At 47.3% G+C, this 14,514-nt stretch overlaps 1 protein-coding gene across 1 annotated transcript in view; it reads left to right on the top strand.

Annotated features, from left to right (window-relative positions):
* Positions 1–5,696, top strand: part of WNK2 (WNK lysine deficient protein kinase 2) — a 110,091-nt gene extending 104,395 nt beyond the window's left edge. The window contains exon 28 of the mRNA XM_062008697.1: positions 5,370–5,696. Within this exon, the coding sequence (XP_061864681.1) occupies positions 5,370–5,696 (327 nt within the window). The remainder of the gene's footprint in view (positions 1–5,369) is intronic.
* Positions 5,697–14,514: the final 8,818 nt, after the last annotated feature.

The raw sequence follows: 14,514 nt of genomic DNA, 5'->3' as shown, positions 1-14,514 counted from the left end.
TTGAGCCCATTTCATCCTGTCCTGTCATTCATTGCCAGAAAAAGAGATTAACCCCCACCTCACTACAACCTCCTTTCAGGTAGTTGTAGAGAGGGATCATGTCTCCTCTCAGCCTCCTCTTCTCCAGACTGAACATCCTCATTTCTCTCAGTTGCTCCTCATCAGACTTGTGCTGCAAATCCTTCACCAGCTTCATTGCCCATCTCTGGACACACTCCAACACCTCAGTCTCCTTCTTGTAGTGAGGGGCTCAGAACTGAACACAGTATTCGAGGTGTGGCTTCACCAGCACCGAGTACAAGGTGCTGAGTTGCTTCTACCACCATCAGTGCATTGTTTGCTGTGTGACCACGTTATTGTGACCATGTTATTGGTCACACAACATTCGCTTTTTTAATTAAGTGAAGGCTACTCTGCAAGGTTGGAAATCTGCTCAGAAGATGGTTAGTAGGCTTATTTTCATCCTCTTTATCACTGGAAGTGTAGAAAGCAATAAGATAATTGGGATGCAAAGGAAGACTTCAAATTCTGCTTTGTTTCTGTGGAAGTTACCTGTCAGTTTGGCTGCAAATCCTGTTTGATCCATGTTGGAAGTTTGTGAGGGAACCTTCAGGCATCCAGTTATGTCACAGGAGCACTGAAAAGTTCCTTTTCAAATGTTTTATTTAAACATGGGAGTCCATGTAGATCCTCATCACCAGTAGTTTTCAATGTAATAGGAGACAGCAGGAAGAACTGAAGCCAAAACTGCCTGATAATAGTTATTTCTCTTGTGCTCATCTATATTGAAGACATAATGAGATGATCCGTTTTCACAGGTACTTGTGGTTGCCACCAGCCAAGCAATACTTGTAGGAATATGAGCTGCCTTGTGTGTAAAGAACGCTGAATGTTGTGTAGTTAATGGTATTACTTGAAGATTCCTGGGAATAAAGGGCTTACCAGAAATGTCTTTTGTACTTCAGACTGTTGTGTAGCTCCATGGATGTTAATGAAAAAAATGTGACCTAAAAAAATAGCTGTATACATGCTTCAAGTCCATAACAAAGTTGTGTCTGTGAACAGGTGGGTCTGTGTCAGTCAGTGATGTGTGCAGGAATAGCTGCGTGTCTGTCTGTGTTTGGTACCTGGTGGTGTCAGTGAGCTGACTGCCTGGGAGGCAGAACAGGCTGGGGACAGGCATGGGTGCAAGAGCAGAGTGGGAGGATGATCAGCACCTTGTACCCTGTCTTCTGTGTCTGTCAGATTGGGAGAATACCAACAAACAGGCTGAATCTGTGTCTGAAGCTATTCAACGCCGTCTTCTCAGCCTGAACCTCAGAATAGCTTTCCAGGAATTTAGGAGAGCACAAACACAAATCTTCACTAGCACCTAGTAACTTTGGGCTTTTGGCAAACTGGTCACTGAAAAGATGTTTTAGCATCCTGGCCCTGCTTGTGCTGGCAGCCAGCTCTAACCCTGCCCTGTGTTTCACTATTGTTTCAATGGCAGCTGAACCATGCAGATGAAAGCCAGTAATGCTGAGAAGGTAGCCATCAAAATATGGCTGGAAGAAAAAGAACCTAAATCCTGCATTTCTAGAATGGGTTGTGACAGTTAAGAGTCAGCTTTCACAGCACAATTACCCAGCTTCATCTGCTCTAAAGGGAAACCAGAAGTCAAGCACAACTCATGGCTATACACTTTCACAGCACTGGAGCTGTGACCGTTACCAAAGTGGTGCCTGAGAGCTTGGTAAAGCATGAGAACAAGGTAAAGAATTTCACAACAGTACAAAGAACAGTTGGTGGGTTTTTTCTGAACTACCATAGTGTTTGTGCAGTGGGGTTTGGGAAGTTTTACGTGTGTTTTTGTGTCTGTTCTTTGTGCATACATCGTTCTTGTTTGCGAAATGAGTATGTGTGATTATCTGGGAGAACAGGAACTGGCAGCAGAAGGGAGACATTTGAGGGAGCAGGAGCAAGAGGTGGTTCCTACCCACTGAGGACTTGTACAAGCCCTCAGGGCAGAGATTTCTTAGTGCAGGGAGAGTTTGGCAAGTGCAGGAGAGGAGGCAGCATGAGCAGAGGTATGGCTGTAGGTGTTTGCTCAGTCAGTATGTTGCTTCTACAGAGGATGCTGATTGAGGTGAAAAGAGAAGGAGAGAGATTTCCTTCCTTCCTATATAACATAGGACACATGTTAGGATGTCAACCCAGCCTCCCTGCCAAAAAAAAAGCCCAAAACAGCCCATAAAACATCTCTAGTAGACACTTTTTAGCATGGTGATGGCAGATGTAAACTTAGCAGTGCATTCATTAGAATCATTGTTTGAGACTACTTCCACCTTCTCAGCCTGTTTAAAGCCTGGGCAGCTGACTTTGCTGGGGTCTAGACAGGCTGCAGAACAGACAGAAGTAAACTGATATTGGAACATTAAAATGAAGTTGTGCCATCTCTAGTTGGCTGGGTCATATAATTGCTCCTGACTAGTGTTGCATTGTCTAAAATTGAATTGGGAAGGGAAAAAGATCACTGCTGTTTCATACTCCTGCAGGAAGATTAGAGTGTTTCACACAAACTCCCAGCGCTGGTCCTCTGCGACTGCAGGCTATGGCTATAAGGATCTTTTGGTTTTCAGTGATCTCTGAACATTGGTCGCTCCACCACGATACAGGAGTCTGATCTTATCCTGCTTGTTTTCAATTCCCAAGATAACTTCAGTATAAAGGAAACAATCTGCCTCCCCATATCTTTGAGCTGTGGGTAGGACACCAGAAGCAGCAGTGGAAGTTGAAGCCTTGTCACCACAACAATAGAGTGTTGCTGCAGTTGATGTACATTTTGGAATCACCAGCTTGTGCCAGAACTGGTACCTTTTGAATGAACTCATAAGAATGACAGGGTGACAGCTAAGGGAGGTGAGGGCACCTGAGCAGGCAGCTACAGCTACCAGATCCATCCTGTCAGCACAGAGTTGTCCAGCTCCTGGTGACAAGAGAACGTACAGGTTCACAGCTTCACTTGTGAGCTTCAGCCCTCCTCAGCTTGTGCTCAGGAGTGAAATGCCCTAATTGCTGACCAGGCATCTGGCTGTGCCACACACCTCAGGGCCTTCCTTCAGTGTACCTCTGCTGAAACCTCAGCTTCACAGACTGGTGTGAGTGGGAGGGACCTTAAAGTTCACTCTGTTCCACCCCTTGTCATGGGCAGTGACACCTTCCCTTAGACCGGGCTACTCCAAGCCACATCCAGCCTGCCCTTGAATGCTGCCAGGGATGGGGCAGCCACAGCCTCTCTGGGCAGCCCATGCCAGTGCTGAGCCACTTCTGTTTACAGCTGTGACTTTGACCCTAGCACAGGTTCACACCTCATTCAGCACCATAGGAATGTCTATCTGCTTCCCTTTGAATTTTACAAAGCAACTTGTAGTCTCATGGCTTTCACAGCGAAACCCAGAGCTCTTTGTCTGTTCCTGAGGACTCTTCTAGTGCTTGTTGAGTTGTTTTGGCCTCAGTAGGTGTCAAGTCAGCATATCTGGTTAAAAGGTGATGGTTATAATGTGACTTTGACCAAGAGAATTCTATCCAGGGGAAGGCACAAGAGCAAGATGTCTTATTGCCTTCTAAAGTGTGTGTTTTGCTCCCTTGAAGTATGCAGCAAAGGTAGAGGAAACCTTTAAATCATTACCATGCATCTGTCGTGGCATTAACAGGTTTTAATGAGCATGTGTAACGGTCGGTTTGGAAGCTCAATGTGGTTTTATTGCCGGTCGCACATACTGAGCCTTAAATACAGCTGCTGCTTCACAGAGTGATTCAGCTGAGAGCAAGAGATGAGAAGCATGAATTGGGTAGAGGTGGATTTGTCAGTGTTCTAAAATAAGCTTTTTCAAGTTAAATTTTTTAAATAGGACTAAAGGACACTTGCTAAAATGCCACGTTACACATTTCCAAATGCTACTGTATAAGCTGGTGCTTGTGGTAGAAATGGTGTGTTCTGGTTAGGTACCTGCCTCTCTTGGCAGCTGCTCAGAGTTCTCTGTTTTGGTGGAACCCATCATTTTGAGGATGCTAAAACGGTCTAATAATAGCTTAAAGGAGACTTCAGGTCCTAAAAAAATGTCCTCACTTCCTCTCTTCGTTGTTCTTTGGTTTCTGCTGTTAATTTTGGTGGATTTCTATACATTAATAATGTGAAGTTCATCACACCAAAGCAGCTCTTTCTCTTGGTTCAATGCTCAGCGTCAGGTTCTGGTTTCAGATTAGAACTGAAGACAGTGAAGAAAGATTTCAGATATTTTTTATGGTTTTCTAAAACTTGCTTTGGAGCACAGGTTAATGCCCCAAAGCAGTAAATCCCAGCATGACACTGCCATTTGTATTTGTCATCTGGAAGAGATACTCAAATCAGAAACATCGAGTGAGCTTTCCACATAGTCTTAAACATATATTCATTTTTTTTGCTGCTAAACTATCACCTTCACACCGATGTTATCAGTTTAAGGGAAATATTAAATTAATGGGACAGTCCCAGGCTTAAATAATACCATTTTTTCCTCTTTTTTTTTTGGCCATGAATAGGTACTGGCTTGGTGGGAGCCAAGGCAGGAGGTTGTAAATTCTGTGAAGTAAATAACATACTAAGAGACTGCCACCACCATCCCCAGAGAGAGCGGGAGCCAGTTTGGATACGGACTGTTTCCGTGGAATTTGGGAAGCTCTGCCATCCCCTTGCTTAGGAAGGAAGGCTCTTTCTCTGCCCCTCTCATTCAAAAGCTGAAGAATTGAAGTGGGCATTAATGGAACTTTAGTGGAATGTCTGGAGCGGGTTCTGGCAGCCCCCGGGGTAGGAGCAGCTCCTGCCGTGTCCCCACCGTGTTGCCTCCCCGGCGCTAAGACCCGTTCTGAGGATGGCTGTAAGAGTAGGAGATGTGGATTCATTCTGCATTTACTTGAATTTATTTACTTTCATGCACAAGACCAAGCATAAGAAATACTTGAGTCCCTTTGGGTGTTGCAGGTCTTTCATGGCTTTTTGTGGCATTCAGTTCTCACTTGTTTAGTGATGCTCCCCACCTTCCTAAATGGCAGGACTGTACTCAAGCAACTTTCCCCTCCTGCCTGTATCAACCTTTCCTATTAATTTGTGCACTTTTTGTCTTTAAAAAAACCAGACCCACCACAAAGAGAAACCCAAATGAAAATCTACCCCTGGAGCTCCGAGGACGTGGTGTCACCTTGTGTGCCCCATAGGCTGAGGCCTCTGCCGGTGGCCACAGGGCAACAAGGCCACAGTGACCACGTGTCCTGGCCTGCCGGCGCTGCCCAAAGCCTAATGGCAAAGGAGCAGCTCAATAGCAACGCTTTCTGTGTCTTTCTTCTTGTAGGTTAATTCAGTAAGAACGGGACTGGGGAGAAAGTGTGTTGTTCCGGCGTCTTGCCCCGTGCCCGCAGCGTTAGCCCCCGGAGCCTCGCCATCCCTGCCGCTGCCGGGGCCTGCCCGCGCCGCCGCGGCCGCTCCCACCCTGATGCCTCTGTGCCAACTCGGAGGAGCTTTGCCGGCGCCCACGTTCGGGGGCCACTGGGCGGCCGGTGGCCCGTGCGCGGTGCGGCTCTCGCCGCTCGGCGCCGTGCGGTTCTCGCCGCGCTGGCGGCTGCACGCGCTGCCACATCCCTCGGCCCCGCCGCTGGGCCCACGCCTGCGCCTCACGTAGCTCGGCACCCGGAGCCATGGGGCTGGAGGTGCCGGGCGTGTTGGAGGAGGTGGGTGGAGGCCAGGCCCGCGGGCACGCACACAGCCATACGCCGCAGGCAGCCATCGCTGTGAGGTGGTTTCACGTGCGGTGGTCCGTCTGTTAATGGCAATATTTGCTCATCTCTCATCGCTGACGACACTTTGTTCTGTTGCTTTCTGATGTTTTACACTTGCGGTCCTTAAAGTCGATGTACTTGAATTGACAACTGGAAAATTGTACTAATCCCTGCAGGAGTACAGTGCCTTGAATTTCAGCTTTTCAGTTCCAGCTGGAAAGAGATGTAAAACTATCTGAAAGGTGTATTTTATTTACAATCTGCTCGTGGGTTGGAGTTCCTTTCATTTGCAGAGATACCGAAGGTTTACAGCTGACGTTCCTCATCAGTCTCATTGTGCTGTAAATGCTTTTCCTTCTCGGGTTGAACTTCCATTTCTGAAGCCTTTTAAAAAAAGAAATAAACAATTGTGAGGTGAGGTTTGAGATGCCGGTTCAAAACCTGTTTGTGTTTGTACAAGAAGTAGTGAGATGCACGTTTTAAACCAGAAGCATTTGCAGAGGGATCCCGGTGAGCTGTACATAAGGACAGGCAATAGCTTCGGGCAGCGCAAGTCATTCTCTTCCCTGGTCTTTGGTAAAGCTGTTGAGGATGGCAGCTGGTTTCTCTAACAGGCAGGCAAACGCAGTTTTCTTCTGGATCGGGAGCAAATTGGATTCTACTTTCTTTCCCCTCCTGGGCTTTTATAATGTAGTTAAATCACAAACCCCTGTGTGTTTCCTAAGTGCAGAGCTCCAACTGCAGTCTGGGCTGCAGGACAGCGTACCTGCAGGTCACTGTCAGAACGGTGTTGGTGCAGCGCCCATGTGGGCTGTGGCTCTGCATTGGATACCGAGGTTGAGGACGGTGTTTTGCCAGTGTCCACGCTCAAATGGAATGAAAACGTGATCTATTCTTTTCCATACCTGGTACCTCAGTCTTGGAGTCTTACCACCTTTTGTTTGAAACGCTTTTAATTTAGGTATTCAAATTCTTCCAGTCTCACTTGAGTTTGCACTGAGTGGCACAGACACCTTTCTCCCATTTGACAGTTGCTTTTTGCCCTTTTTACTGTGCATAGAGTCTGCTCCACCTGCACCTCTGGGTCTCAAGGCACAAGATAACCACTAGAAGTGATGGTAAGTCTCCTTTCGGCTGAAGGCGCTGAGGGAGAGCGCGGTGGGCAGAGAGCCTGAACCCCGCGGGCGCTGCTGAGGGCACGTTGCTCCGTATCCCTACTGCGACGACACTCTGCTGTCTGCTGAAGGGCAGGGATGTCTTGTGCTGCCAAGCTGTGAATTGTATAGATCTATTGTACTTTCAGCATTATACCTGTCTAAATTATTTTGTTTGTACCCTTTGAATATATTATTCCATCAATTCAGTTAGAATTGGATTTTATAGACAATTACGCAGATTCTTCTGCCTGGGCAAAAATACTTACTGTAGTAAGAGATTTCTGTTCTCTGTAACATGTATCTTTAATTTGTTTGGGTTTTTTAGATTCATGTCTGTATGCTTCATGAGCAAACATGGAAAATACGTTCTCACACCAGTTCTCCTTTGGCTTGCACTGAATCTTACAGTTTATGTCACTGTTGCCTGTTGTATAGTCCATCCCTTGTATACTGACAAAGTCAGTGGCACTAAAAACCCCAAGAAATTGTATAGATCAAAAAGAAGAAAAAATAAACATTTTGTGCTTGAAAATTGTGTGAAAAACCCAGCGTTCTTCTACAACATAGAACTGTGTCAATTCCCAGCTCCCCCGGGTAACTCTGCGTTTGTTTTCCAGACTCTTATCCCTTGACTTGTGTAGAAGGAGCAGACGGGATGCCTCCACGGTTTCTGGGGTTCTGTCCATAACTGACACGTCCCACCTCTTGGCAGCTCTAGAAGTGAAGCAGTGCTCCAGAATCTGCATGTTGCTGCCTGGCAGGTTACACCGTTCAGAATCCTCTGCCCGCTGCTGTGTGTCTGATGTTAGGCCGCTGCAGGACGCACCTGACAGGAACATTAAATGGGTTCCTTTAAGCAGACGGTGCCTTCAGTATGGCTGGGGGTACACAGGAGGATGCTGGAGTTTGGTAGGTGGTGAAAGTGGCACATGGACGATGTCTCTCTTGCAGTGAGAAGTGCGAGGGAAGCCCTTTTAACTGGATGATGGTTGCATTTAAATGAGAGGAGGCGATGAAGTTCAGCACCGATGCAGGTGCCCTCTTTGTGATCACCGTCGTTGGTGTAGGCTGCAAGGGAAATGAGGGAAGGGCACGTAGGAAGAGGTTTGATACTCCTGCTACTGTGTCCCTGTGCACCCTGGCCACGTGGCTTCGCTGTCTGTGCTGGGTCCGTCTGAGAGCTGCGATGTGCTGCGGCGGCGGGAGGCCCCAGGCTGGGTTGGGGCTTTGCATGCGCCGTGTGCCCAGGCCCAGCCGGGGCGAGGGGGGCTGTGGGGTGATGCTTCCGTGCAGCTTCCACGTTTCTAGTGGGTGTGTTGCTAACTGTTGCATCTTTAGTTGGCGCTGGGGCCAAGTTGTGGCTCAGAGGTTGACACGTGCATTTCGGTTTTCAGGATTTTAATGTTAACAGCTGTGTTGGCAGCAACTCGTCTGACTGTTGGAGCTGCTCTTTGTTGTGCTCAGTTGAGTCAAAGGGTGCTTTGACCCTTAGTGGCAAATAGGCAAATGGCATGAGATGAAATAAATGGGACAACATCTTGAGCAAAAGGTGAGGAAAGGAGCGAGAGGGACCTGACGGGTCCATGCTGCACTGTTGGAGGTCAGGGAGTCTGTACCCAAAAAGACTTTCCCTTGTAGATCCCAAAACTGAACTAACTTTATTCCCAAGACTGGGTCTTGCTTTGCTGTGCTGCCAAGGGGTCAGACCTGTGGTGGAGTTCCATTCCTTTCCTTTCCTCCTCTCGCCAGCCAGAAGCTGAACCATGCCCTGCAGCTCTGCCACCTTCCCAGCACGGTGCCGAGAGGACGCAGCTGGAGTCCTGCAAATCCCCACACACGGCCCTCAGCTTTCAACTCATCAGAAGTTGAAGGAACTTAATACAAACATTGGAAGAATGTTTTGACCCACCAAGTCAAACACCCAGCAGTTGGGAAGTGCCCCATGAGGTTTGCCTGTAAACCTGTAAGCCGCTGGGCGGCACAATGGGGCATCTAAATGTGCCATCACCCCATTTTCCCAGCATACAGCCAGGTGCTCGGAGCTCAGGCAGGGAGCAGAGCCACCACTACTGCACAGCTTTAAGGTTCTTAAATCCCAATTCAATCTCCCCCAATGCAGACTTCATTCAAAAGAATCATGTAAAATTGGCCCTTGCAGTTTCTCTGTGTGTTTAACTCTGTTCTTCAAGGCACAACTTTAGAGAAGATGGGCAGAAACTTAACCATTACTTTACACCTATCTCCAAAGTGCTTCTTTTTTGCCGTCTACTGTGTAACTGCTTTACTTTTCTCTGAAACATTCCACGTTGTCTGGTATCAAAGACAAGAGGAGGGGCTGAATGGGCCAAACATGACAGTCTCTGCTCCTACATTCAGGAATTGGTTGCTCATGCTCCAGGGCTGTATTTCTGAAACCAACTTCTTCATCTCAAGCTGCAGCTTTTGCCTTTTGGTATTTGTAGAGGAAATCACTAATACTTTTGAATCAGTCTTTGATTTAACTGGGCTTTGTCAATGGTTACTCCTTCTCTTCAGGGATTGTATTTTTTATGGTCCCAGTGCATTATTTTCAGCTCTAAGGACATTCAGAACTTTTCCAACAAGCCCTTGGTAGGTCTGTGTCAGGATTGTTCACTTAGTGCCTGTTTGAGTTGGAAAAAGCATCCATTCTCCTGCATTGTTTGGAAGCTGGCTTTGGAGGGGTGTAGTCAGAAGTGAGATGATGTGATTTCACCATTGCTTTACCTGTCTCTCCCCTGATTAAGCAAAGGTTTCACGGATGTTAGTGAGGATGGCAAGAACCTACCCAGCTTTCTGCCTTGCTGCCAACTAGCCCCTACCTGAGTTTTCAGTGGATGCTGTTGAAAGTGTAGGCTCGGAGACAGAAGTCACAAACAAACTGGTTCATGACAATGTGCAACACCTCAGTAAGGTTTCGTTGCATTCTCTGGTTCCCCATCCACCCTTCTGTGTCCCCAGTTTCTGGTGATATCCTTCTCCAAGAAGGATGACAGTGCTGGAGAGGTGCACGGCTGTGGGACGTGGGCAAGCTCTCTCTGCAGAGTACAGGAGTGGGGGGTTCATGTACTCTTCTTTGTCACAGGTGGATGACTATCTTGCTGTGGGATGGAATTTATAAAACAACAAAACCACAATGGTGTGGAATTTCTTGCTCTGGTTAGTTACTATCAGTTTGAAACCCTGAGGAGCATTTCTTTGGTGTGTGGTGATGGGCTGTGCTTGGCTGATGCTTAGGCAGCTTCAGCTGAGTGTTTGGGCAAGCTGTCTGGTGTGCTGATCCTTGGGGTGTTTCTTCTGAAGGAACTTGGTAATACTATTATTTTCCTGTCTATATACTCCCAAAATGAACCCTTGATCAGATGGGAACTGTGCTGTGACTTACGTTGGTGACCTTTTGCTTTGTCACGTAGGTCTGTTTGTGGAGCCGTCCCTGCAGGTGCAGCAGGAAGGTGATGTTCCAGCTCTGGTTCTTTTATTAACACAGATAAGCTCCAGAAGTGCAACATAGTGACAGGGATTTTAAGAGCTGTCAGGTTACAAATTCTGCACTATGAAAGAATTCGTTGCTCAGAGGGATTTGGATGTACTGGGGTGCTGATGTTAGCTGTGTTGACAGACGGATTACTTAGAACTGATTCACCCGAAAGTCAAGCTCAGACAAGGAAGCACCAACTTCTGTAAACCCTGTAGTCCTTTGTGCTCTTTTTTCAGTGATAGTTGTAGTGTGCTATCCAGACTGTTGCTATATACATTTTGATCTATATTTGACTATAAAACATGTCCCTGGAAGTAACTTTTCACATGAAGAGGTTGGAGGCTGTGTAATTTAAACCTTTAGTCTCACACGCACAAAGCCTCGTTAAGCTTTAGATTGTTGCTTGGTAAGTGTGGAGAAGCTGTGCCTAAAAGGCCACCTACTATTTTGCTAAAGTATCTGTTATAACAGTGAAATTCTTGTGAGACAAATTCTTGGTTTTTGAAAGACTGATGAGCAAGGGAAGCTTGGGTTAGTGTCTTTTGACGTAGTGCCAGTGGATGGATGCGCAGTGTATATTGAGCACGGCCCTGTAGTCACACACAAACAAGGCAGAAGGAAAAGTTAGGGTTTTCTTTTTCTCCTTGTCAAGGAGCAGGTGTTGTAAAAACTTAGGAAATGTAAGGAGAAAGAACCAACTGCCACTTCTCAAACAGATGTTCTTCAGGTCTGACATAAAATACCCCCAAAAAAGGTATTTGCTCAAGTGCTGTTGGGTTTTTACTTTGCAGATAAGGCAAAAACTTCCTCAGCATTCGTTTTGTTTGTTCATCAGGCTTGATAGACCACATCTAATGTCATTCCCGCTGTCACTCAGCAGCTACAAGATGTACCACCACTGCCTTTCCTGTTGTTCTCCACAGCACCATTTTGAATATAACAGAATTCACTGATCTTTTCAATGCTGCTGCCCCTTCAATCTTTAAAAGCTCAGACTGACTTCAGGATAAGAAGTCAGGAGGTTGCCTGTGGGATGCAGGCTGAGCATCTGTGGGAGTTGTGTGAGGACCCTGGAGAGCTCACTAAGGTTTGGTTTGTGGATGATGAGTGGTGTAACCAGGGGTCAGGCCCACTGCTGTCTTAAGGCCTTTCTCTGTCACTTGGAGATAGTTTTGTCTTGTTTTCCTGGATTAACTGCTGTGCCAAAGGCTGGTTATCAGGAATGAGCAGTGGTTGAGAACAGTGGTGGATTCAGGTGGATCTGCAGAAGCTTGGGAGGAATTATAGTCAAGATGTCATTTTACTTCATTCAAAAACGATTCTTCCTACGATCAGAAAGGCAAGAAATACATGGGGGAGAAAACTGGGGCTGCACTTAGTAAAAGCCAGGCCTAAACCAGGGAGACCCGCCAGGAGCTGTGCCAGACGCAGATGGCCTCTGTTTGCAGTGTGCTTTCCCCCGGTGTTTCTCGCCTTCCCTGCTCTTCCAAAAGGCTCGCTGCATTTTTTTCTGAAAGCATCTAGCAAGCTGTGTGCCCCAGAAAACCCGTGTGTGCTTGCAAGGGCAGCCACAGCGTGCATGTGTCCATGAGGCAGAGCGCAGGGCCCCGGCGCACATCCCTGTGAGCATGGCACACGATGCTGCGGGATCGGGGGATGCGATGGCGCCCGCTGCTGCTGCTTCAGCCTTCTGCTGTGCTCGTGGCACCCTCAGTGTGGTTTGTTCTGCTGCTGTCATCTCAAGCCCTCGGCATCCCCGTCTCCCTCCATGTCTGTGCAGGGTGGTGGAGGCTGACGGATGCGTGCGGCCCGGTGTGCTGCTGGTGTGGGGAGTGGCTCTGCTCCCCGATGGGACGGGGTAATGGTCTCAGCTTTGTTCAGGTGGGCAAAGGAGGCAAGTGTTGGGCCACTGCCACCAGCACCATGGCCCTCTGCCCTCCTCACTCAGGGACAGAGGCCCCCCAACCTGAGAGGAGCGCGGGGAGTCTTTGCTGGCTCCGTCTGCCTCTGCCCCCAAGGAGCTCAGCTCCAGTCAGAATCAGGATTCAGGACTCTAGCCTGAGAGACACCACGAGGTGTTTGTGTTCTGCCACTGATACGAACACATTTATGCTCCTCAGCTTTTGGCATGACACAGGTTAACAGAGGATATGGGTTTCTGTTTCCCAGTGCCACAGCTGGCACGCTCTGGCAGGAGCATCTTCCATGTGCTCTGGTTCCACATGTGGCTCTTTGGGGTTTTGTTTGGCTTTTCCTGTGTGTGAAATCCACATATGGATTGTGTTCTGTTTGTTTTTTAGATTCTGAAAACGAGACCGTCAGCAACTGACACGTGGCCCCCTCAGCTCCGGTGCCAAGCGCGAGGCCCCGCCGCGGCTAAGGAGGAGGAAGAGGAAGATGGGAAGTGATTTATCATTCTGTGAGAAATTCTGTGCAGTTCTGGTCCATCCGACGCAATTTTGTAACTTCTTTCTAATAATTTTTTTATTTATAGTTGGAAATACAAAAAATGTTATGCAAAAAAAAAAATAAAGGAGAATTATTTTGGGGGAAAAGGATTTTGTTCCAAACTGTTCCCTTCTGTTGTGAGCCAGGTTCCCCCGAGCAGCGGCTGGAGAAGAGGGAGGAGGAGGCACTTCTTCTAACACTTTTTGTTTCACATAGTCGATTGGAATTGAAGTAATTTTGCAAGAGATCAGCTAGGCACACGTATTCAGGCTCTAACACAAAGATCCCTTCCAATCCCGTTTAGCATTCTCGCAGTTCTTTTGTAAGGAGAATGCTCCACTTTAAATCCACTCAAGTCAAGAAACCCAGAGAGAGTTCACCAGAGAGAAAGTTTGTACTTGCCACTTCCCTTTTCACCTCTTTCTTTTTCTTACAGACCAGCCACATTTTCTTGCCCTAGTGGAACACAGTTCTCGAGTCACTTCTCGTTTTAAATTCTAGGACTCAAACCCTGCAGGAGACTCAGTAATTGGAACAGTTTTTAAAAGACTTTAAAGTGCCTTCAACAAGCTAAAATAATGTGCTGGGAGATTTCTTTTTCTTGGGTCACTGACGATGGGTTTCAGCTGTCTCCTGGGCTGAGGTGATGTACAAAGTAGTTTGTAGCAATAATCTCATGAGTAACCATTTATTATAAAGGACTACTCAGCCTTTTTTCTTTTAGCAAGATGAGGTTTAGCACTGTTCCCAAGGGGTGGGAGAGCGTGCTGCCCTTGTTCTGTTTGGGCCCCAAACTCCTCTGACCCTCTGCTGCTGTGCAATGCACCCAAGGCCTTCTGTTGCGTCCCCCTTAGACAGCTCCAGGCCAAGATGTTCTGACCTTTTCACTCTTGATTTTGATACCAGAGAAAGAGGAGTTTCTCTTTCCCCCTAAGCCTTTCGGTACCATCCTTTCCGCAGCTGGAGCCTGGCGTATCGTTTCGTTGTTATCTGCCACGTCTGTCTCTTCCAAATCTCAGTTCTACATAATAAATCTTATTTTGATGCTGTTGTTCCCTGTTTCCTTTCCACCTCGGCTTCTCTTGCCTGGCAGCGAGGGTGATGAGAGCAAAGGTGGATTTAGATATATGCTGAAGCTCCAGAGCCCTGAAGCAAAGAACCATTTGAACTCTTTGTAAATCCAGGGTTTTGAAGCCCCAGGGCCAAGATATGTTTATTTGTGTTAACTTTGTGCTTCCCTGGGGTACCTCCTGACCTATCCTCGTCTAAGGAAATGAAACTGATCTCCTGCATAAAAGCAGGGGCTGGGAGAGTAGTAAACAGTTGCTGAACTGTTGCTTGCCTTGGGCTTTTCTACTTGTAAGAGAGGCCAGTTCTGTTTCCCTTTCTGGACAGGGGAGATGTGGAGTCAAACTGAGTGTTCCATGTTCTTTTGTGATTGGTGTGGTCTTTCCCTTGGCTGTGAACCACTTCCCTCTCCCGCTGGGTATACAGGGGACAAGGCTGTCTCATCCCTGACGTGCTTCTCAGGGATGAGTCACTATTCCAGTCATTGTGGCAACAAAACCCTGTGCCCTCACCTGAGGTCTTAATTCCCTAAAAGTTTAAAAAGCTGCTTTC

The sequence above is a fragment of the Colius striatus genome, chromosome 15 (assembly GCF_028858725.1).
Source record: "Colius striatus isolate bColStr4 chromosome 15, bColStr4.1.hap1, whole genome shotgun sequence".
NCBI lineage: Eukaryota > Metazoa > Chordata > Aves > Coliiformes > Coliidae > Colius > Colius striatus.
Note: the sequence above shows the minus strand (reverse complement) of the source record. Positions and strands in the feature narration are given on the sequence as shown.